Genomic DNA, 24,009 nt, shown 5'->3' on the forward strand with positions numbered 1-24,009 from the left:
AGGTCTGGTTGAAAACCAAAACAGGTTGTAAGCCAAGGCATGCTTTCGCCAATGGGGCCTCCCCCCCAAAATTGGTTGTAATCCCCCCCCAAAAAAAGGGTTGTAATAATAAAAAAGGGACACACACTTCCGGGTTTGGTGTGGTTGTAATCCAAAATGGTTGTAATCCAAAGTGGTTGCAAACCAAGGTACCACTGTATCTTCCAGCAAAGATTTGTCATGTACAATGACATCAAGCAGGACTTTAGCCAGGGCCGTCTTACCCATAGGCACTATGGGTGCAGGACACCCGGGCGATGGGCTCTCAGGGGCACCAGGACAAGAGTCCAGGGCCTGAGAGTTGAGTCCAAGAAAGAGACCGCCCATCGGTTGGAGCACCGCGGCGGGCTCTTCTGCTGTGGGTGGCCTTGTGCCGCGAGTTTGGGGGCGACCAAGCCAGCAAGACGCTGAGGCGGCCAGCCAGCTCCGCCCTCCTGCACGCTGGGACTGCGCAACCTGGGGGGGGGGCCCGCTGGGTGGATCTTTGCACCCTGGGGCAGCATATGCTTAAGACAGCCCGGGCTTTAGCAACGCTGTTTCAAAGGGAAGGTGCACAGTTCTCCAAAGCAACATAAATACCAAGCATTTTCCACACCATCATCACCAGTGATAAAAACACTGATGCACCAACAAAAATTAACTTCAAATTGCATAGCGGGCTTCACAGAAGAAGTTCTATAGTGTCTGCTTTGTAGAAAGACGAACCTGTAGACTTAAGCAGGGATTAGAACTGAGTCCTTGGTGCCTGCCTCTGGGTGGAAGATATGAGGTGGGATTTTTTTTAAAAAAAGAAGCCTGAGCTAGCGGGGTGGGGGGCAGATCTGGAGACAGAGCATAGAATCAAAGGGACTCCCAAGTACTCACCTTCAATCTCAATAGACTTCTGCAAGCTAAAGATGGAACACATCGTGATCTTGCGTGCGTCTGCAAGCGCGGGGATTCTTTGGGTCAGAACGGAAAGAGAGTCGGTGGAATGCAAGAGACACCAGGCCTGGCTAACACAAAACTAAGGAGCCTGGCAGAAAGATAAGAGGAAGGAGACTCGCAGGACAATTCAAAAGGTGCAATTAAAAGAAAAGTGAGTCTCACTGAGTGGAAACGCTGAGTTGCAGAGCTCTAGTAGATAATCACCACTTGCGGGCGGGCAACACGGAGTTTCCAGCTGTACTAATAACACACCGTAGGGTTAAAGACAGATTTTTGTTGTTTTTTTGAGGGGGGGGACATCCAGAAGTCATGTGCTCAGCTGGATCCAGCAGCAATGCAGGGAGGGGGTGCTGAGATTTACCTGCAACTACAGTACAATTGCATCTTATGCTCATTTAGCCTGTGTGATCTCAAACTTACGTGGTTGAAGGCCGGCCGGTTGAAAATGCACCACTTAAACATAGAAAGACAGAGAGCTTAAAAACTCTCTTTGTGCCAGATCTTTTTAAGGTTTTTCAGTGCCGAGATTTTAAGCTCCCTGCCTTGCTTGTGGGGGGGGGGGGTAGGGGAACGAGGCCCACTCAGCATATGGGTCCTGGGAGTACAGGAGAGTTCTTTCTCTCTCCCTTACCTGCTAGCCGCGAGGCTGTTCTACTGGTTTGGATAGACACAATTTCCACGTAGACGGAACAGAATCCCAACATGAGATGCAACCGTAGTGCACTTGGGGCCAGTTCGCATGACCACCGGCAGGCTCAAATGGAAAGCGTTCCTTGGGCTGCACTACTTCAAGCTGCTGGAGAAGGGCTTGGAAGCAGGATTTCTGGAGGTCAGCAGAAACGAACTTTCCCCAGCCCAAGGAGCTGCATTCCTACCTGGGCAATTTTCCAAAGGCCATGGGCAAGCAGGGGACAGAGCTAGAAGGAAAGGTGGGCACAGCAACAAATGTTCCTTTTACCTCCACACACATGCCTGTCTTTATCCACCACCCATACAAGCAAGAGGCAAGGTCAGAGTTCCAGGACACTTTCCAGCAGCATTTGAAATTCGCCAAGCACTAAATAGAGAGACCCTGGAGAGCCACATTGGCTTTTCCTTGCTGTAGGTGACAAACAGCTTCAACAACTTTGATAGACAATACTTTAAGTACATGGATGCACAAGAGAGTACTTTCCCTTTGAAGTCAGTAAGAGCATCACCTTTGGGAAAGAAATTGTGCTTCTGATCAGAGATGCCTTGGGCACTGTCACACAATTAGGACTGTGCTATATTCAGCTTCCTGGGTTAATATACAAACCTCTGTCAAAGTTTGTATCTTAGGGCCAAAAAGAAAAAAAATCACATGCACACAAAATAAAAAAGGACAAATGAGGACAGAGATGTGTATAAAATTTGCATAATCTGATTCATATATGTGTAGAACCAAATTTAGAAACAATTGCTATAATTACAGGGCACCTCAGTATAGTACAGGAGGCTGCAACCAGGTGATCTGTGGGTCAGCTCACTGGGTGCTGGTGAAAACTTCAAGGCTCCCACCTACCTTCCCATGGTTTTTTATCTTTAAATCAGACTAAGACACTCATCTGACAATATATTTTAGAACAGCATGTCCTGCTCACCCAGCTTGAACAAGGAGTGCAAGAAAAGGCACTGACAACCCTCCAAATTAAAAATGAGGGGGTGTTCTCAACTATGTTTTACTCAGAGTAGACCTGATGAATTTATTATGGCTAAGTTAGGTCCATTAAAGTCTACACAGTACAGAGATAAAACTATGGCACTTGCTCCCAAAGGAGGCAGTGATGGCCACCAACCTAGACAACTTCAAAACAAGATTAGACAAATTCACAGAGGAGAAGGCCGTCAATGACTACAGTGGTATCTTGGGTTACATACGCTTCAGGTTACAGACTCCACTAACCCAGAAATAGTATCTCGGGTTAAGAACTTTGCTTCAGGATGAGAACAAAAATCGTGCTCCAGCGGCACAGTGGCAGCAGCAGGCCCCATTAGCTAAAGTGGTGCTTCAGGTTAAGAACAGTTTCAGGTTAAGAACGGACCTCCAGAACGAATTAAGTACTTAACCTGAGGTACCACTGTACTAACTAGACAGAGGCAGGAGTGCTTCTGATTAATAGTTGCTGGAAGCCGCAAGAGGGGAGTCCTCTTGTGGACAAACCCTGCTTGCTCGTTTCCCAGAAGTATCTGGGTGGCCCCTGTGAGAAATGGACTCGATGGGCCACTGACCTGATCCAGCAGGCTCTTCTTGTGTTAATTTCAAGAGGTCTGGAGAGAGAATTTGACAAATGGGGAGCTACCACTGAAAAGGCCTCACTCTCACATCACACACCCACCCACACCCACACCTCCATTGGATGCGGCACATGAGGAACGGCCATAGATGAAGGTTATGAAGCACGTATCCATCTATACCTCCTTCCAGGGTATAAAACACATAAGCCTAAGGCACACCCTGTAGGAAATGACAGCTTCCTGTTATGTCTGAACTCATCCAGAACCTCTGACCATTTCCCATCCCCCGCATGCCATGCTTACAAACACTTTTGCAAATTCTCTCACTCAATTTAATATACCACAAGGGAGACAGGTGATTTCTGCAGTGAGAAGCAACAGCTAGTAAGAGTTTTCCTGGCTCCACTGCCAGCTCACACAAGCCAGCCGCATGTGGACTGCTCTGTTGCTAATTCCTATCCCTGTGCTGTAGAGTTTATTCACAGTTGGGAAGAAGGAACTTGCTCACCCAAGAGAAGTGAATCTCTTCTCAGCAGAGAGAGGTGCATTGAGCACACTTATCCGCCTCCAAAGAGATGCTTCCTTTAGCAAAGGTCAGGCAGAGATGATTCGCTTCGGCAAAGGTGAGATGCTACATGCAGAGTGGTAACTATTTATAGAGGGGTAGCAAGCACAGTCTTGTGGCAGCAAAAAAGCCCGGTAGATTTGTTCTGGCATGGGCCTGAGGAAGTGGCCTCTAGCCCAGAAAAGGTTATGCCACAATAAATCTGTTGATCTTTAAAGGGTAAAAAGACACTTGGTTGTTTTTTATGAATATCGAAGGGTTGCCGCCTACTCCCCGAGACATAACATCATTGTGTCAAAAGTTTGTGCTTCCCACCCCCAATTCCAAATGGCAACCGGTGATGTGGAGTAAAGGAGCTGCAATGACATCACAGCATGCATTCAAACTGGCTGGACATTTCCACAAGGCAGGGGAGGTAGGAAGGAAGGGATGCAGGGCTGATTCCTTCAGTATCAGGAGCTGAGGAGGATCAGGTTCAGAATGAATCTCTCCCCCAGGTATGAATGAAGATGATTAAATTAAATGGGGATGGAGGAGAACTAGGCGTTTTGGCTACAGGCGCACGGGACAGCAATTGAGAGAGGCCAAAGCACTACAAGTCAAGCCACAAGTGCCAAAGACACTTGGAGAGAGATAGTATATACAAGTGTTTATACACCAATGCTAGAAGCCTCTGAGACAATATGGTGAACTGGAGTGCTTTGTCTCAAGAGGATGGCATTGATACAGGGAGCATGGTGGAATACTGGTGGAATGGAGAAACCCAGTGGAACACTGTGATCTCTATAGGAAGGACCTCACACCTCTGATTCCCACAATTAATGCCACTTGCCGATCTCACTGGCAGCTGCAGGTAACCTCCAGAGGTCATTGATCAAGCTGCAGGTGAGAAGAGCTGAAAGTGCCACTTCAAGTTTTACTAGAGGGCACAGAATCAGAATCATGGAGCATCTGCCTCAGTTGTTGACCATGACCCAACCACCAGTCAAGTGGTGAAGAGCTGATGGGTCACACTTAGTTACTGAGCAAAAGATACCTGTGAAGCTCCCTAGTTCTTGGAAGATGGAGCCTTCGCTATCACTGCTTTTGAGAACCCCTGGCAGATGGCCACGCAACCCCTGCTTAAAAGCCTCAAATGAAGGAGACTCCACCACCTTCCGAGGCAGACCAATCCAAGAACAGCTCTTAGCCTCAGAAAGTTCTTCCTATGCTTTAGTTGTTATCTCCTGTCTTGTCATTGGAGGCCACTGGTTCGGATCCTCCCCTCTGGAGCAGCAGAAAACAAGCTTGCTCCACATGCACATGGTCCGTACAAAAGGGTCCGAGAACAGGAAAAAGAGAGCCCAGCTCATGAAAGCCAGACCAAAGTGAAGAGCTTGGGGTTGTTTCTTAAAGGGATCCATTAAAAAAAGCATCTCCCTTGATTTTCATCCCATCCTCAGCAGGTGACTGGAGAGCGGATGGGAATCTTGTTCTACAGGGATGCTTCTTGCATTGCTCCTTTCCACCTTTTGCCATTATGCAAGGAAGCAAGCCAAACAAAGCTAATGAGTGAAGCTAATTAAGAACAGCCCCAATCTAAAGCAAGGAGGGAACCCAGCAAAGGCCTTAAGAAGCCTACTTCACAAAACTACAACAAGGCACTGCCATAGGGCGGATGCCCAGAGTGAATTTGATGCTTGCTTGGTCAAGGTGAACAGTGCTGGTGCCAAGGACTGGCATACTCAGGCATCTGTCAATGGCACCACACCCCAGCAGAGGGGCCCATTGACCTGAGCCCCCTGGACCAGCTACTCCTCCTCCCCTTCGAGACTGCAAGCTGCTCCTTCTGGCCCAGAGGGGAAGAGCAAGAAAACAGCAGCAGGAGTGTCAAGAGAGAGGGGCAGGCTCACCATCTGCTTCTTCCTTGGCTCTGCCTAGCAAGCAACAGCTGGCACCAATGGCGGTGGAAGGAATCCTTTGAGGGCATCCTGCCAAAGATCCCCTGGAGCCAGCACTGAAGACAAAAGAGCTCCAGGTCTACTTTAGAGCCAGGACTGGGGGTCAGGACTAGCATAGGGGAAAGGGACCTCTAGTCCTCCGCGTGTTGCTGGAGGACTACAACTCCCATCATCCCTGAGTCCACTGGCCATGCTTGTGGGGCTGATGGGAGTTGGGAACCCAATAGCATTTGATGAGCACTAGCTCCCCAACCCCATGGGCTAGAACACCGCAGGAGGGCCAGGGAGACCTGGCTCCAAATTTATACTCGGCCATGATGCTCACTAGGTGATTTTGGTCTCAGCCTAACCAACCACCCAGGGATGTTGGGAGGGGAAAGAATGAAGTGGGAGGGACCAGGCTGCCACAAGCTGCTTGGAGGAAAGATGGGGACACCATTCATATGTGCATATATACGAAGTGCAAAAAATAAATAAAAATAAATACTTTACCTGTGTCATATATTTAGTCATTCTGCATCTTGTTTGTTGGCTTGATGCCAAAACATTGATAAGATACAATGGATATACCAAAGTTACACACTGAAAAGGAAGATCAAGCAGCCAGGCCTCCTGGAAGAGGGGTCGACCTTTGATGTTCCCGTCCACAAGGCAGTTTGTGGCAGATGGGACCAGAGAAAGTGGGGAAAGAACACTGGCCGGCCAGAGCAGGCTCCAGTCTCTTATTGATGTATGCATTACAGAGATTGTATATGTATACACAAACACACACAACACACAAACCCTGGACCCAGCAGGTCTAAGAGATTGCCTACATCATTATGTCAGCTCATGACAGTGGAGATTAAGAGACCACTCCTGGCCATGCTTGTAACTGGTGCTTCAAACCAGGGCCACAAGGGGATACAGGAGGGCATTACCTGGAAACTCACTGAAACACAAGTTCTAGAAGGATGTTTACTTGGGCCACTCCCTGTGAACATACAGCGCATGGAGAGGACAAGAGAACCGCCTCCCCCAGCCTCTATGAGCCCTACCTCCGAGATCTTCACATGCAGTGAGAAAGGTGAAAAGGGGAATCTACACATACAGGCTTTGCACAATCCCAGAGTCCCCATTTTTTTGGGAGATCCAGTGCACAAGAGGGTCTTGTCACAAGCAACATGCAGATGATGTGGAGAGGCCATGCAAGGCTTTGGGGCAGGAGAGTCGGATGGGAGAGTCTTGCAGAATGAATGTTACCACTGCAGACTGGGAAGTACAGATTCCCTATGCTTAAAACAAAATAAAAAATCAGCCATGATTCCCTGAAAGTTAAATGGGTGGGGGGGATCAATCCCAGACCTTTGTTGTACTACTTTTCTATTTGCAAGGAGTTTGGAGGTTGTTTGTTTGTTTGTTTTTAACAGACTAGGAAGGAGGTCTTTGTTCTGGACCTGTGGCACAGGGGTGATATTCACAGAGGGGTTTTCACCGATAGTGCTTTAAAAATGTGATTCCCCCGCTCATCTGCATTCTGAGGTGGTGCAGTCCAGTGTCAGGTGGTGCGGTCAGGACTCTGCCGGCTTATTTCAAAGCATGCCTAGAACAAGGACAGGGTTCTTCCAGAAACAAAGCGAACTTTGACCACAATTCATATTGACTTTTGGTGGGCATGGAAAAAGCAAGCTGGGGGTTTAAGCAAGGCAATATGGAGTTTTGCAGCAAACGTGTTATCTGCAATGAGCCAATGGGGTGGACCGCAAAATGAAGAGGATGCATGACGATTTATCAAACTTATTGCTATTCCCATCCCTGGAACCTCAAGAAAGATGCCAATGCATTTTAAAATGTATTAAAATATTAACATACAACTAAAATAAATCCTGCTCAGAGCTTAAATGCACAGCCAGGCCTGTCAAACAGCTCAGATTAGTGGGGGGGGGGCAGGAAAAAAGTGTCCTGGCATGGCTCATCTACTCTGATAAAAAGTCTTCTTGAACCTTAAATAATCATTTTAAAATGACTACTAAAGCGCTGCTAATGCTACCAGCCACCCTGGAAGTGAGTTCCAGTTTGCTTACACTTTTCAGTGAATGAAAGAGACCAAAGTTCTCTAAACAAAGAGTAAATGATCCAAGGCCACATTTACGCCATACATTTAAAGAACCGCGATGCCACTTGAAACCATCATGACTTTCCCCCAAAGAATTCTGAGAGAAGTAGTTTGTTAACTGCGCGGAGAGTTGTCAGGAGACCCCTATTCCCCTCCCACAGCTACAATTCCCAATGTTCCCTGGAAAAGGAATGGGCAGTTAAACCACTCTGGGCCTGTCCCCTCGCCAGCACTCCCCTTGCTGGAGTCAGATTCGGCTGCCAGTCTTGGTTGGCTTCTGTGCCTGGAACTGAGAAGGCGCCATCTTGTCTTTCCAGAAAATGGGATAATCCAAAAGAATAGATCAACTACAGGAAGGGCTGTAGCTCAATGGCAGAGCCTCAGCCTTGCATGCAGAAGGTCCTGGCAGGTAGTGTTGGGAGAGGTTCCTGCCAGCGACCCTGAAGAGTCACTGCCAATACTGAGTTGGACGATCAATGGTCTAGCACAGAAGGCAGTATCCGATGTGCCATCCTCTTCCCCAGAATTGGTATCCGGATCTCTATGGTGCCATTTTATCCCTCCAACAATGTTTTTTTCTGCAAGGCGCTTTTGATCCTTACTTGAAAAGACCCCCCAGGAATGGAAATACAACCCATTATGTCTGACTAGCGATACATGACTGGCCGTGCTGAAAGACAACCCCCTCCAACATGGCACCGCTGTTCTCACGCAGCTCACAACACCGTTTGGCAGTGGCAATCAGCTGTACCTTTGTGTATCCTCTAATACTCAATGGGCATCAATGAATGAAACATACACAAGCACTCCCACTTCTCTCTCCTGTGGCAGCAGGCAACCTTTATAATTACAGCCGTGAGTGCAAAATCCAATCCAGCTCACAAACAAATCCAATTCCAACATTAAGAACACAGCCTATGGCTTGAGGAGAGGGGGCAGTGCTGCATCACACAAGGCGGCCAAAGAAAGGGGAGGTGAAACCATCCTGTGTTTTCAACATGGGTCTCCCCTGTAATGACTGAGAGTCACCTGGGCGCCTGGCAACACACCTCAGGCACATCCAGGAGCCTCAGCCAAATCTACACCATCCACACATGTCCCTGGGAGTGCAAGCAAAGCTTCTTACTGGAATCACACAGTGATGGGAGAAGCCTTTCCTGCTAGATTTCTGCTTGCAGGGCCATGTTTAACAGCCTGCCAGTAAAAAGAAGGCAGCACACACATGCCCAGCCCAGTCAGTCCCCAGGAAAGAGAGCTTCTGTCCAACTGAGTCGTCTTGCAGCACTTGGGCATAAGTGGTTGGTATGTAGATCTGAGGGGAGGCCTTTCTCTCTGTTCAACAGATCCATTTGCTAGAAAGGTGTAACGCCTTCCTGACCCACATTATTGCCAAATAAGCTGAAGACTATTTCCTGCTGGGAAATGATTGTTTGTTTACACACAGCAGGCTGCGTTCCACTTAGTTTGAGAGCTTTTGCTATTAGCTCCGCCCCCAGCTCAAGCTCCACCCCCTCAGCCACCAAGCATAGCCAGACCGACCAAGCTGTATTCCACCTGTCTCATGGTCTGAGCCTTAGAGGCTCTAGCAACCTTTATCAGACATCATTTAATAAGGATTCATATTTTGCACCTTGGCAAACATCTCAGGTTCAGTGGCAGGGCACCTGCTTGGCATGCAAAGGTCCCAGAGTCAATCCCCAGGGTCTCTAGTTAAAAGGATCAGAGGGCGGGAGAGGCTCTCCTCTTTGCCCAGGCCTCAAAAGCTTCTGCCAGGTTGAAGGATAAGCAGTCTGACAACTTCTGACATTTGGAAGAAGTCTGCTTACTGCTGTAAAAAAACAACAACAACCTCACCCACAAGAATTGAGGGCAACTAGCCAAAAACAGCTTTTAAAAGTGGAGAGCTTACTCATTCTCGAAAGACAGAGAGCACAGTGGAGGAACTGGGAACTACCAGTTGCTCTGATGCCTTTTGCATTGCGTTCTGAATGCATTCCTAATGCAACCACAGAAGCCCAGAAGTTCCAGAGGAGCAAGCTGTAGTTCTGGATTGGTTTGGAGCCTGTCACACCCCTACCAGATCTCTCAGGGGCCAAGAGAATCTTGAGCATATAACAACTTTTATAGCCTCCCAAAAACATGGTAGCAACAGAATGTCAGATCTGCCCAAACATTGTCTCCTCAATAAACACACGAGACGTAACCAGCTGTGTTCTTAGATAAATAAGGTATACTATTCATTGTATTAAATTTCAACAGAAGTAACTCATAAAGTTCAACAAACAAACAAAGCAGAAGACCCAGTGGATCAGATCGTTCTCCAGTCAGTTCATGCACAAGGTCCATCCGTGTAATGGTGTCTATTCCACCTGTCTGTTCATAAAGTCCAAACAAGCCACATGAAAGGTTGTTACAGTTCCACAAAATCCTTTCACAGAGTCTATTGATTGGGTTGCAGGTGTTGGCAATCCACAGATACAGAATATCTTTCTTAAAGTGACCCATATATCACAGCAAAAATAAAACAAACTTAATCCATGTTCAGATGATATACATATAAACATTAATACAAACTCATACATCAATGTAAACAATTTTTGGATCTAAAGTTAACAGCAATCCACAGATGCACAATTAAGTACTCAAAATAATCCACTTGGCTCACAGAGGTGAAACAAACTTAGTCCATGCTCAGGTGTTCTGCATGTAAACATTAGCACAAATTCACAAAAAACAACTATAATCAATTTCAGTATTCAGACCTGAGGGATGTAAGGAATTGGATAAGAAAATAAACCTAGTTTCTTTCTGCATAAGGATTTTTTTAGCTCATTCTACAGGACCTGAATACATCCAAATTACAAAAAATGTCAAGTCCTCATTAGAATGTGACGCTTCAATAAAATGTTGTACTAAAGGAGCATCTATTACACTGTTCCTGATCCTAGATCGGTGTTCTGATATTCTTACTTTGATAGGTCTGAGAGTATGACCTGCATACAACAATCCACAGGGACATCTAATCATGTAAATTACACGTGCAGTAGCACATGTGGCAAATGCCTGTAAAACGAACTTAAAACCTTCTTTGTTGTTAAACTCTTTTACCTGCAGAGCATATTTGCAGGAGGTACAATGCCCACATTTAAAGAAACCACGTGGAGGACCTGCCAACGTACGTTGTATGGGTGCTGATTTTAAATCCATATGCACCAATATATCTTTTAGTGACTTGGTGCGTCGTTTGGCAAAAAGGGGGGTATTATCACACCCAGGGATGTCCTTAAGAATATGCCAATGACGTCTGACAATTTTCTCAATTTCGAAAGTCATATGGTTATATTCTAGGGAAGCGTAAATACGTGAAGATCTAGTGTTAACATGCGAACCAGATGTCAGAAGGGTCGACCTCTCTCTTAATTGTGTTTTTTGAATGGCAGTTGTTATTACAGAGTTTGGATAACCTCGTTGTAACAAGGATGCAGAAAGCAGATTTGAATGTGCTTTAAAGTCTTGTGGGTCTGATGAATTGGAAACGTTGTCTCCAGCACACCTGAGCACCAGCGCTCAAGCTGGAAGCTGCCCCTCTGACCTAGAACTGTTAGAAAGAGCTGGCCTTTCAGAAGCTCCAAGTGCTGTCTTCCTGAGTTCAATGCCTGCTCATTAAAAGGATCTCTAAGGCTCAATTGATCACCTTTGTTCTTCCTTCAAAGACAGATATGGGAAGCTGCCTTATACGAAGTCAAACCACAAGTCCATCTATCTCAGAACTGCCTGCACTGTCTGGGAGGGGCTCTCCAGGGTTTCAGGAAAGGGACATTCCCAGCAATACCTGGAGATGCTGCTGGTGGGGGTTGAACCTGAGACTTTCTACCTGGTGTTGGGCTGGGGGAGGGGGCTCAGTGGCTCCTTTAGTGATGCCTCCCTTCTCCGCCTGAGCCTGCCTCCAAGGGCAGAGGGGAAACAGAGGCCAAGGGAACATGCCCAGTTCAAGACACAAGCAATCAGAAGAACTACCCACTTAATGGAGTGAAGTATTTAAATCTCACTGGTGGACGTGCTCTCATTTCACAATGGGCCTGGACGGGCAAAAGTCTCTAACCCTTAGACCTTTTTGCCTTGCCCCAAGACCAGAGCTTGGATCAGCTGACCTCTGAGCCCTTTCCAGCCTTCCTTTGACAGTGGTTGAGTGCAAGGAACATCAGCCACACCACATCAGGTCAACATTATCCCAAGCCACAGTTTGGGCTAACCATGGTTAACAACACAAACAATGGGTTGAGCTTCCAGACCTGCAGCTTTAGAGTAATCTTTCGTCTTATGGCGCTGCTCAGTGCTCCGCTGCAGGGTTCCCTTGAAATGAAATAAGGGCAGTAACCACAGTTTCCCCATCCAGACACCATGCCAAACCAAGGTTTCCTTAACCTTATCTATGTAAGTGTAATGTCTGAACTGGGTACTGCAAGCCACAGAAGCTGTTAGAGATCAAGTGCATTCTGACAGGGAGGATGGAATCTGATTTGAATGGAGGCATGAAAAAGAAAAAGGAACAGGCAGCTCAACTGTAAGCAATGAACTTTCTCTATACAGCTACATTTTCAGAGATCCAGCCACTTATCTTGGGGAAGTGCCAATATATTGTTCAGATAACTGCTGCAGAGAGCGAGTCACCATCTATTCAATAGCAGGAGAGAGAGAGAGTGAAACAAGTAGGACACAGTAATTACAGCAATTTTCCAGAACCAAATGCAAAATCGGGATGGATTAATGGGGTTACGAGATCTCATTTAGTCCCTGATTCGATAGCACAAGTGCCACTGAGTTGCACAGGGCATAACCTGCTGCAAACAGAGCCAGCCTCCATCTCCCTGCCATGGCCTTTGCGAAGGTTGAAAGGAGATACACACACACAGAACAGGTGAAGGCGGGAACTTGAGTTTATACAGGCAACACATTAATGCAGTATCAGGCAGAGCTTAACAAGAAGAACAAAGCAGGGGGAGTTCTCACAGAGAACAGTGTGTGTGGACTTCCCAGAACCAAGCCAAGTGCCAAGGAAGACTGGGACCCCAACCTCTGCAACAGCACGTCCCAACTTCTGATAGCTATGGTTCACTTTCATGTTTCCAAAGGTGTAAGTTACAGGTCCTCTGAGAAGCCATCAGGGAAGGTGGTAGAGCATCTGTTCTGCACGCAGAAGGCTCAATCCCTGGCCATCCATCAATCTCTGGCTTTAAACTCTGAAACCAGTGCAGACAAGTGCAATGAACTGCCTTGGTATGTGGCAGCTTTGTATGCTCAGAGGAGTCCCATGCTATTGTGCTTCTGTTGGGACTGCTGATTTGGCTGGGCCTCTTCAGTTAAGAGAGACAAGCCCCAAGCAGGAGTTCATGCAGTGACACACACAAAAAAAACCCTCTTCTGAGATGCAGCAAAACTACCAGGGCAATGACTCATGCAGAGATGCAGTGGGGATCCTCATTTATGGATGAACTCTTTGGAGTTCACTGGAGGTTCACCTACTGTACCAAAGCACATGGGCAGCTCTTCCAAGGCACACAGGTTGGACATTACTGGCTGAGAACAGCCTTCCCAAGTCTGGCGCCCTCTGGGTGTTTGCGACTAAAATTCCCGCCAGCACGGCCATAGGATAATGGGGATATGGGACTGTTCTTAAGTGGTTTTGGATGCTCTTAATGGTTTGAGATTTTTTTTTCATTGCTTTAAATGTTTCAAGTTGTTTTCATTTTATATTTAATTCCATCTTTTTGCCACCCTGGGCTCCTTTAGGAATTAGGGTGGGACAAACATTCCATGTACATTTGGAAAGGTCCCTAAAGCGTTATCTAGCCCAACTCCCTGCAACGCGGGACTCACAACTAAAGCATCCCTGACAGAGGGGCATCCCAACCTCTGTTGAAAAACCTCCAAGGGAGAAGAGTTCACCACCTTGGGAGGGAGTCTGCTCCACCGTCAAACAGCTCTTCCTGCCAGAAAGTTCTTCCTAATAATTCAGTTAACTAATTAACTAAAACAGAACACCATTTATCTTTATACACTATGATATTTTCCCCCTCCTCTCATGTAGACCTCCTCTCCCCGCTTTTGTTTCTTTGTGGTGGATGCTGTTTGTACACTCCCCTGCCACCCCAATCTTTCCCCTTTTTTAAAAGAATATAATATGCTCTTCATAAGAACCTACAAAAATAGATTTGCCAGGTCAGGACACAGGGGTCCCTTCTCACCCAGCATCCTGTTCTCACTGTGGTCCACCAGACACCTGTGCGAAGTTCCCCGACTGGGACATTTTGGGATGTACAGAGTTGCTATATTTGCTATCGTACCATTGAAAAATAAATAAATAATAATAATAATAATAAACCTTCAATAATAAACCTCCAGCGAAGGAAAAGATGAAGTAGTGCTCCAAGGAGATGAATTAGAACAGTTTCACACAAGCAAGTAACAACTGCAGCCATTGGGAGGTTGAAATGTGTGATTTAACACTAGTTTCCATTTATATTTCGGCTGCAGTTACTCAATGAAGCAGTGAACACTGAATTGTATATTCCTTATTTTAAAAGAGCTATCTTGCCTTATGTAAGCCACTTTATATAATTTTTTTAACCCCACAATGCAAAGTCTCTCTAAAGTTAGTTTTCAAACCCTCAATACTACAAAACCAAAGAGCAATGGGTAACAGCAGATATAGTTCTAAATATTGACAACCACCTGCTGGCACAGGTGTGGGGAGTATCTTTTTTTTTTTAAGGGGGGAATCACAAGTGGCACTGGTGACTACATCCCATAGACAGGACACCATACCAATAAAAGCCCACTGAAAACCCAATGGAAGAGGGGCCCCAGGCCAGCTGCCGTTGTTCTTGTGGTGAGAGGGCCTAGGGAAGTGGAGGAAAAGTGCATTTTAGGGTTGCCCAACATCCTTTTTGGGTTAGGCCAGAGGTGGGGAACCTGCGGCCCTTTGGGTGCCGTTGGACTACAATTCCCATCATCCCTGACCACTGGGGCTGCTGGCTACAGGGACTGATGAGAGTTGTAGTCCAAAACATGCAGAGAAAACTAGATGGGGGCAGACTGATTTGAAGCTTTACACCTCTCCACCCTATTGGAGACCTATGAACAGGTGTGAATGAGCAAACTGTGCACAGGTGCTTCAGAGTGCCACAACATCAGGTCGTAAAGTGGGAAGGGGCAAACCTGTGGCCTTCCATGCACTGTTGGAACCAAATCCCATCATCCCTAACAACAGGCCATCCTGCCTGGGGATGATGGGAGTCCAGCAACAACACCTGAAGCCATAGTCTTGGGTCAGACTGAGCTTCAACCCTGGAAAGAAAGAAAATACTATGGGCTGGTGGTCCCCACATCTGGGACATCGTGGGGTGCTCCTGCATTCTGGCAGCCACACTGAAACTGTTTGAGAGTAGGCAATTGCTTCTGGGAGTTTTTAATTGCTTTTTAGAAGGCTGCTTTTAACTGCTGTAATTAATTAGTACTGTAACTAAGTGGCATACAAATTATTGAAATATTTTTCTTTGAAGTATTTATTGCATTTCTATCCTGCCTTTCCTTTCCCCAAGACATGGCAGCCTTCCACAGTCTGTCAAGAGAGCACCCCCTTCCCTGCAAAAATAAACCCACCAACCAGGTGTGCTTGAGAAGGGCAGGGGGGGGGTCACCCAAAATCCCACTTAAAAAATGGCAGATGCCAGCTCCTCAGTCTGCTTGCTTCTCTTTAACCTGAAAGCCCATTCTCCCTGACCCCAGCGATGTGTGAGCTGGCTGTGTTGAAGGCACTCTGCACTCACACAGAAATACCCTTTTTGGGATTCCTGCCTCCTTGTCTCCAAAGTGTCTCCGCTCCAGGGTTCTGCTTTGTTGTCTCCAACGTTTCTCTCCCATTTTTCTGCCATTCTCATCAGCATCCCCCAAGGCAGAAGCATGCAGAATTGCAGGCTCACCCCGAACCAAAACAGGCGGCTCTCGAGTCTCGGCGCACACGCAACCCGTTCTTCAGAAAATAAACGAGCCCAATAAGCTGTGTTTTAAAACACTGGCCTTGGAAACACGAGACCAACAGGTGGGGGCAAACTTGTGTTCGCCGAACACGTGTGTCAGCTAGATATGGAATGGGGAGGGGGCTCCACGAGCGCCCGTTCCGTAGCAAACTCGCGTCTGGTACGGCGGCACGAGTGAACTCCCAGAAGCAAAAAGAGACAGCCTGCAAGCTGGAGAGAGAGCGCGCGCGCAAAATCCAAGCCTTGGGAAGGGATCGCGGCGCAATGGCACAGGGAGGGGGTCCCCAGTCCCACACGCACCCCTCGTCCCTCGCCTCGTACTCACCGCTCGGGCGCTCCTCACCGCGGGCAGGGCGAGCCCAAGCGGCCGTTTGCCTTTGCCTCGGCGCAGGGAGCCGAGCGCGCTTCAGCGGAGTCTCCCGGCGGAGAGCAGCGCCGCTGCCCGGCAGATCGCTCCCTCGCCCACTGCCTGTCGTCTTCTCCGAGCGCCAACCACCAGCAGCAACAGCGGAATCAGCGGCTCCTCCCAGCTGGGCTCCCGCCTCGCCCAGCCTCGCCTGGGCGGAGGAGCCCTCGGGAAAGAGCCGTCGGTGAGCAGCGGCGGCGGTAGGAGGTGGAGGCGCGTCGCTGTGCAGGCGCTGCGCTCCGGTCAGCCCCGAGTGCACCAGGCGGCGGCGTCGACGGCGCCCACCCGGAAAGCGGGCGGGCGAGCAAGGGGCGGGCTGGCGGGCGGGAGCTCGGCCCCTCCCGGGGGGCGGAGGCGCCAAAATCTCCGGAATCTCGTGCCGCCCGTCCCGCCTCCCTCCGCCGCTCGGGATACTCCCCTTCTGCGCCGATCAAGGCCCCAGGCAGGCAGCCCCTCGGGGCGGCGTAAGGAAAGCTCGTAGTCACCAGCCGGAGCCCGATTGGAACGGGACTCTTTAGGAAAGTCCGGCGGGGGGAGGCTTCCTTCCTAGCGGAGCGGGACGTCTCCTCTGATGGCGCAACAGACGTGGACTTTTCCCGAGTACAGAAGGCCGCGTAGCTTCGGCGCAAAGCCCCTGCTTTGCTTAACTATGCAGTTGAGCAGCGGAACTCCCTCCCACAGGAGGCGGCGATGGTCGCCAACTTAGAGGGTTAAAGAAATTCGTGGAGGAGGGGGCTGTCGAGGAATGCGTCTAAATACCAGTAGCTGGGAAACACAGGAAGGGAGAGTTGCTCTTGCCCTCATGACCTCTTTCCCTGGTTTCTCCCTCGTCCTGGTCTTTTTCCACAATAGCACACTGACTCCCTTTAAGATTCGTTGAGTTTCAGGCTCAATCAGTTCAATTCATTGAGTTTCAGGCTTCATCCCAGGAAACTGCTAAACCAGATGAGGGTCTCAAACTCTCGGTGAGTTAGGGACTTATCCTGCATGTGAAGACAGGCTCCAGTGGATGAGACCAACAGTGGGGCCAAGGGTCAAGAAGGCTGTTTCTGCACATGCTGTAGAGAGAAGTGATGGGCAGATGGGGCTTGTCAACCTGGGAAGGTAGCCCATACAGGAGAAGGAAAACTCTGATCCTAAACTTCTGCTGCCTTGTGGGATATCTTTGGGAGAAGAAAATTCTAAGGAGTAAACGCTACACAAATCCAGAGTGGAGTCCCTAACACGGTTGGATGGCAGCTCCCGGCAACTCCTGTAGCCAAGCTGATGGCAAATGTATTGCACTGCCTTCTTTTGGACTACATCAGAGAGTCCCAGAGTGGGGTCTGGGCAGCCCAGGACCTCCATACAAACAGCCCAGGCTTGTGCCCCAGGGAGGTCACTTCAGTGCTGTTAACGCAGCGGTTTAACTTCACTCCCCACCCAGAGGCACACTCCATTGTCTCTCAGGATAGATGCAAACAACAGCAGCGAGCGAGTCCCACCAAAAATGTCTACAATCAAACCTCGGTTGTCAAACATAATCCGTTCAGGAAGACAGTTTGACTTCCAAAACATTCAACAACCGAGACACAGCTTCCGATTGGTTGCAAGAGCTTCTTGCACTCAAGCAGAAGCCGCGTCAGACATTCAGGGTCAAAAAAACGGTTCAAAAACCGGAGCATTTACTTCCAGGTTTTCGGCATCCGGGAACCGAAACTTTCAAAAATGGAGCTGTTTGAGAACTGAGGTTTGACTGTATTTGTTCAGCAAATGCATTAGCTCAGTTCCAAGTGAATTATTTGTAATTATTAAATTTATGTCCCCCCCCCTTCATCAAGAGCCCACGGGGCAGTTCACAGCATAAAACACAAAACACATAATATAATAAGTGCCTTTTTTTTTAGGGGGTACTCAAGGGTACGCAGTACTGGCACCTCTTTTTGTTGTTAAAATGTGGCACTTACTGTGACAACTTCATGATGTCTGCTGGCACCTATCTTTGTAAACTTTCCAGAGGGTGATGCATTTCCCCCTTTTATCTTTCCGCCAAACCTATTCAAAGCAATAGACTTATCTGGAAATTCTTGCAGGGAATTGTGGCACAAAATTCTAGTGCTGATTACCACTTTCCTTGGCATGAAACATTTGAACAGAAGCAGCACCATCCTAGCCACAAATGCAAACAAGTGTTTGTAATGTAATTTCCCAGCTCAACAGAGAGAGAGAGAGAGATGATACTTCCACCTGCCATGTCCTTGGTGCCTGCCTGTCTACCTCAAGTAGCCGCATCTTCTAACAGTGCTCCAACTCTTTGTATTGCAAAGTTCGGTTCCAGCATTTGCCTAAGCAAATCAGAAACAAAAGAGAGGCTAAAAGGCCAGAACCTACAATGCTCTTTGCCTGTCTGTAGGCAATGTCCAAGCATCCAGCCTGTGTTTGATGTTTGTGTAGGAAAAGGGCAAAAGTGGGGACTAAGAATAGCAACTGGTACAGAATTGTAGCCCAGTAGCCAGTAGAAAGGGCAAAAGGAAAGAAGGCGCAGGATACATCTGACACCTACTGGCTGTTGGCATTTTGTAACAGGAATTCAATCGAATTGCTGGGAATTTAGGGTTTTCTCGCTCATCCCAAGCTGCATCTATAGGAAACCTGTATGTCAAAGGTTTTAGAGCAGGGTGGGAAAGCTGTGGCTTTTCAGACATGGGGTGGACCACAGCTCCTGCCACCATCCCTGACCACTGGGGCAGGTGGGTTGGAGTCCAACAACATCTAGAGAGCTACAGGTTAGCCACCCCTGTTTTAGAGCATCTGAGGTTCAGGTGTTGCATAACCTGCTGTGGGTGGGCTCACATCAGATAAGGCACTACAGACAAAACCTGATAGGCTGGAAATGAACTAAAACCCACCGGAATCGGGGGCGGTGTGTCCCGTTTTGCCACTTGAGGCGAAACAGGAAGTGCTGCCTTATTGTTGCCCCCACCTGCCCTCCCACCTCCACTGCCTGAGAAGAAGTGACACCAGCATCAGCGCTGATTTTGAGTGAGGCTGCATCAAGTTCTGAGGTTTTCTTCTCTAGACCACACCTACCTTTTAACTGGAAAAACTCTGGCATTTCCATAAGGACACAGTGCCCTCTAGTGGGTATATCGAATTAATCAGTCAAGAAACTGAAGGAATCTGTAGATTTCTGCTCACTATCAACCCCGCTTGCAAGATCTTTAAAACAGGAAGGTGTCCATTCCGAGATTTTACTGTATCCAAGCCAAGCGGTTGAAGAACCACAGTAATGAATGGTCATGGTTGTGATATGTGAAAACTAAGGATGGGCATATCTGTCCATTCTGGTTTCTCTCAGTTTTCCAATATTAAATTTGGTTCTCCACATTTCTAAATCCATTTGCATTTTTTTAAAAAAAAGTCTTCATGAAAATTCATCAACAGTTTCTCCCTAACATACATGTTCAAACACAATTTTGCCTAATATACACAATTTTGCAAAGCCAAAATGCATTGTCACCAATATATGCATTTTCATGCACACTTTACCCTAATCATATTCATTTCCGTACAACTTGCTTGGCTGGAGAACTGCACTGCAAAATGCAGAGAACTGAATTTCTTCCCTATTCGTCCTGAAAACTAAGAAGGTGTGGAATTCTACACACGTGCAAGAAAAGTGTAAAAGGTGATACTAGGTACAGAATCCAGCTTCCTGGTGATCTCTGTTTTTATTTTCATTTTTTAAATGCCCTGCAAGTTTCTAGTCCTTATGTTTGTGACAGCAATCATCAAACAGGGTTCTTCCTGGTGAAGTCTCCAAAGTCAGAAGGTTGGCTGAAGGTGCAGTCCCGTCCCCACATCTGCACCGCTTTCTTCCATGCAAGCAAAATAAGTATCAGTGAAATAAATAAAGCAAAAGTAAACAAGAGTCCACAATACATATTGCAGGATCCAGTTTTTCTTAATCAGTATTCATCTTGATGGAAGACAGTGGTATTTTCAGTGCCAAACAAGCATAGCCCAGACTCAGCCTTGCCACAGATGAACTTTGGGATTTCTTGCAAGATGGTCCCATCAATCAGGCCAAGGCAAAGATCCTGGTTCTCCAAGCTGTTGCTTACATTTGGCAAACCCTCACCATGACCAACTCCCACCCAGAAACCTATGTCCCCACTGTGGAAGGACGTGTGGATCCTGACTTGGCCTCCACAGTCACTTACGGACTCACTGTTAATACCGTACTCATGGAAGACAATTTTACTCGGCTACGAGTGGTCGCCAAAGAAGCAGAGGAAGCAGAAGCTGCTCATTTCTGGCCACGAGGATGAAGTATAATCATGCAGCTTCTGTTTCTCTTCAGAAGTTGCAGTACCTATGTGCTAGCCCAGAATCCTGCTCAGTTTCCTTCTTTTCCTTGGCCAGCAGCAAAACCATGCCTGGCAGGAGTCAGATTCCCTCCCTGCTGGTTAATCAAAAGAAGGCAAAATGCAGCCGTGGCTCTTCCTTCCTCAGCTTTTGTTCAACATCGCTCGGTATCTGATTGTGCCACAGACTAGAAAAGACAAAGAGAGAGAAAGTATGGAACTCCCTGCCCATTGACAGGAGGCAGGAACCTTTGGTGGAATGCTGTTGGCACCTGATAAAAGCTTTTTTGTTTCAGCAAGCTGCCCTACCAACATGTAATTTTAGCATTTCCACTTAATTTTTTTAAAATGTAGTTGGTTTTTTAATGTTTGTTTTTATTTGTATTTTTAACAAATATTTTAGTGTTGTAAACTGCTTAGCGGTCTTTCTCTCCATAACACATAGATAGTAAAGGTAAAGGGACCCCTGACCATTAGGTCGAGTCGTGGCTGACTCTGGGGTTGCAGCGCTCATCTTGCTTTACTGGCCGAGGGTCATGTGGCCAGCATGACTAAGCTGCTTCTGGCGAACCAGAGCAGTGCATGGAAATGCCGTTTACCTTCCCGCTGGAGCAGTACCTATTTATCTACTTGCAATTTGGCGTGCTTTCGAACTGCTAGGTTGGCAGGAGCAGGGACCGAGCAACGGGAGCTCGCCAACCTTCTGATCGGCAAGCCCTAGGCTCTGTGGTTTAACCCACACCCACACGTAGATAAATCCTGTTAAATAAAAACGTTACTTAATAAAAAGTTGGACACTTCTCCAATTTCCAGCAGCTTTCCAGTGAGATAAATCATTGTCAGCTGCCCTAACACTAGTAATAATCTTAGAATCATAGAATCATAGAGTTGGAAGAGACCACAAGGGCCATCGAGTCCAACCCCCTGCCAAGCAGGAAACACCATCAGAGCACTCCTGACATATGGTTGTCAAGCCTCTGCTTAAAGACCTCCAAAGAAGGAGACTCCATCACACTCCTTGGCAGCAAATTCCACTGTCAAACAGCTTTTACTGTCAGGAAGTTCTTCCTAATGTTTAGGTGGAATCTTCTTTCTTGTAGTTTGGATCCATTGCTCCGTGTCCGCTTCTCTGCTTCAATCTTGTTTGGACTAAAGGTGGGTCTCCAGTTCCAACTTTGGGCTTTAAGCAATTAATCCAGGGAGCCTACTAATCTTGCTCACTATAAATAAATATAGCACCTCCTAGTGGTTAGGAAGCTGATGTAACTTTTGCAGAGGACTCACCGTATTATCTGGATTCCTCGACACTGTGCAAGTGCCTTTGTGAGCCTTCTGGCACCACAAGCAGTGATGTAGTTGTTGTCCAGACTGTTTAAAAGAAGCCAAAGAAAGGCAAAGATATAACTAGGCTAAGTATCATGGAAACTGATCGCTGCCTCTCCTCTCTTGAACAGAGCAAAAAAGTCAGAAATTATTTCGTGTTGCTTAAGGGCAGGGATGGAGAACCCCTCTGGGTCCAATGCCTGTATCCCTTCTTAGCCAGATATGGGGAACCTTTGGCTCTCCAGACATTGTTAGACTCCGCCAGCATTCCCAGCGGTCAGGGACGGTGGGAGCTGGAATCCAACAACATCCTGAGCGCCACAGGTTAACCATCCTTACTCTTGGCCAATTCCTGGGATGGCCGAGACCAAAGTGGGTGTGATCAAAGTGGGTGTGCCACCCCCTCAGAACCCCACACGTGCTCACTCTCTCCATCTCCAGCAATTGGCTTGGAAAAAACATTCAAGCCATTGTCCTATACAAAGCATATACCTCAAGACGCATCCCCATCTTTCAGGACCAAAAGGGTGCTCTTTCTCTTTCCTCCTCCTCCATAGGAAGAGGCCTGTAGCAGGATCAGGCCAAAAGTCCATCTGGTCCAGCACTCAGGTCAACCAGGTGCCCATTCTCAGAGCTTTATGAATCTGACAATGTTGGATTTTTGAGTGTTAACTATGAACCCTGGTAATACCCCAAAATCCAACATGTTAGATTTGTAAGTATCGATCACTCGAGGTTACAAAATGGAGGGTTTGCAGTGCAAAATGGCACAAAATGAGTACAAAACTTTGACACCAGTTTGGAGAGGAGAGGATCCCAAATTTGGGGGTTGGTGGTTAATAAAGCTCATTCTCAGCTTACCAGGAAAACAGCAGGTCACTCTCATAGGGCGGAGTGAGGCAGCTGCACCAGGAAGTAGATTTGGGGTGTCATGAAAAGGCAGCCAAGTGTGAGTTGTTTCATTTATTATTGTTGTATTTTTACTGCCAGGGAAGAGGACAAGTTTTTTTTAGGGGGTGGGGGGGTTGTGCCTTAGGTATCAAAGTATCTGGAATGTGCTTAGGCACTAAGTGGTGGAGGATTGGACACCATTTATTTCCTTATTTAGCAATATTTATATACTGTTCAATTGAAAGAATCTCTGAGTGGTTTACAGAAAATATTCAATTTTTAAAAATAAAAAGCAATAAAAGTATTTCAAATGGCAGGCAATAAAAATGATCAGAATGTAGATAAAATCCACGAATTTTAAAAACAAATGCACATAATAAAAGAACACATCTGGATAGACCTGCACATACAAAAACATTTCCAGCAAATGTCAAGAACTATCAAGGGGCAGGGAGTTCCAGAGATTATTTACTGCTATGCTAAAAGATTTCTTGCATGTGCTGTTCTGCCTCTGGCAGGTAAGAGCAGAGCAACTGAGTTAAAGAAAAGCTTTTCAAAAGAAAGAAAAAAGAATACTGCTGCTCTCCTGGAAACTGCTGCCACACCCAATATTTTCTTCCTGCCCCCTGGGAAAATCTCCCCTCCTAAATTTTCATCCCACTATCAACACCCCCCCCCAAAAAAAAAGAAAGCTCAGCTAGGCTCTAATTGGTTTTTGGTGAAGGACTCTGGGTTGATGATTCCTTGTACTCACTCCAGTACTTTCAACTTTGCCATCCGAGGGAGAACCTTGGCCAGCTCCAAAGCACTTTCATCACCAAGTTTGTTCCAGGACAGGCTAAAGATGGGGAAAATGATTAATGGCTGAAAACCTAACTAGGAATGAATTCAATAGGTGCTTGAGTCAGTGGGGACCTGAAGATCAAGAACACAGAAGATGCTGCAGCAGCACATGAGCATACTGCAAGAGAAATAAAGTAAACACCGGCTCTCTGTGAGTCCACCGAATCACAGAGTTGCCTGCTGCTTCTCTGCATGATTCACTGCTCTGATCTTGCCTTCTTTCAGTCAGCTCCTGCTAGAAGTGGGTCATTCTGCCATGTGTCTGAATTGGGTGTGGCCAGATCATTCTACCACTCCCAAAGCATAGGAGAATAATCTACCCACATAGGTAGCTGCCTG

The 24,009-nt window shown here is 47.2% G+C and overlaps 2 protein-coding genes across 4 annotated transcripts in view; both read right to left on the reverse strand.

The window, feature by feature from the left end:
- Positions 1–16,768, reverse strand: part of CPNE2 (copine 2) — an 80,348-nt gene extending 63,580 nt beyond the window's left edge. The window contains exon 1 of the mRNA XM_083625229.1: positions 16,187–16,768. The gene's annotated coding sequence lies outside the window, so the exon portion shown is untranslated. The remainder of the gene's footprint in view (positions 1–16,186) is intronic.
- Positions 16,769–19,958: 3,190 nt separating this feature from the next.
- NLRC5 (NLR family CARD domain containing 5) overlaps positions 19,959–24,009 on the reverse strand; it is a 66,626-nt gene continuing 62,575 nt past the window's right edge. For all 3 annotated transcript variants that reach the window (XM_083625123.1, XM_083625122.1, XM_083625124.1), the window contains 3 exons: positions 23,582–23,665; positions 21,898–21,981; positions 19,959–20,801 (listed from right to left, as the gene is read on the reverse strand). In XM_083625123.1, the coding sequence (XP_083481249.1) occupies positions 20,720–20,801; positions 21,898–21,981; positions 23,582–23,665 (250 nt within the window). In that variant the 3' untranslated portion in view covers positions 19,959–20,719. The remainder of the gene's footprint in view (positions 20,802–21,897; positions 21,982–23,581; positions 23,666–24,009) is intronic.

Source organism: Podarcis filfolensis, assembly GCF_964270895.1.
Source record: "Podarcis filfolensis genome assembly, chromosome: 8".
Classification (NCBI taxonomy): Eukaryota; Metazoa; Chordata; class Lepidosauria; order Squamata; family Lacertidae; genus Podarcis; species Podarcis filfolensis.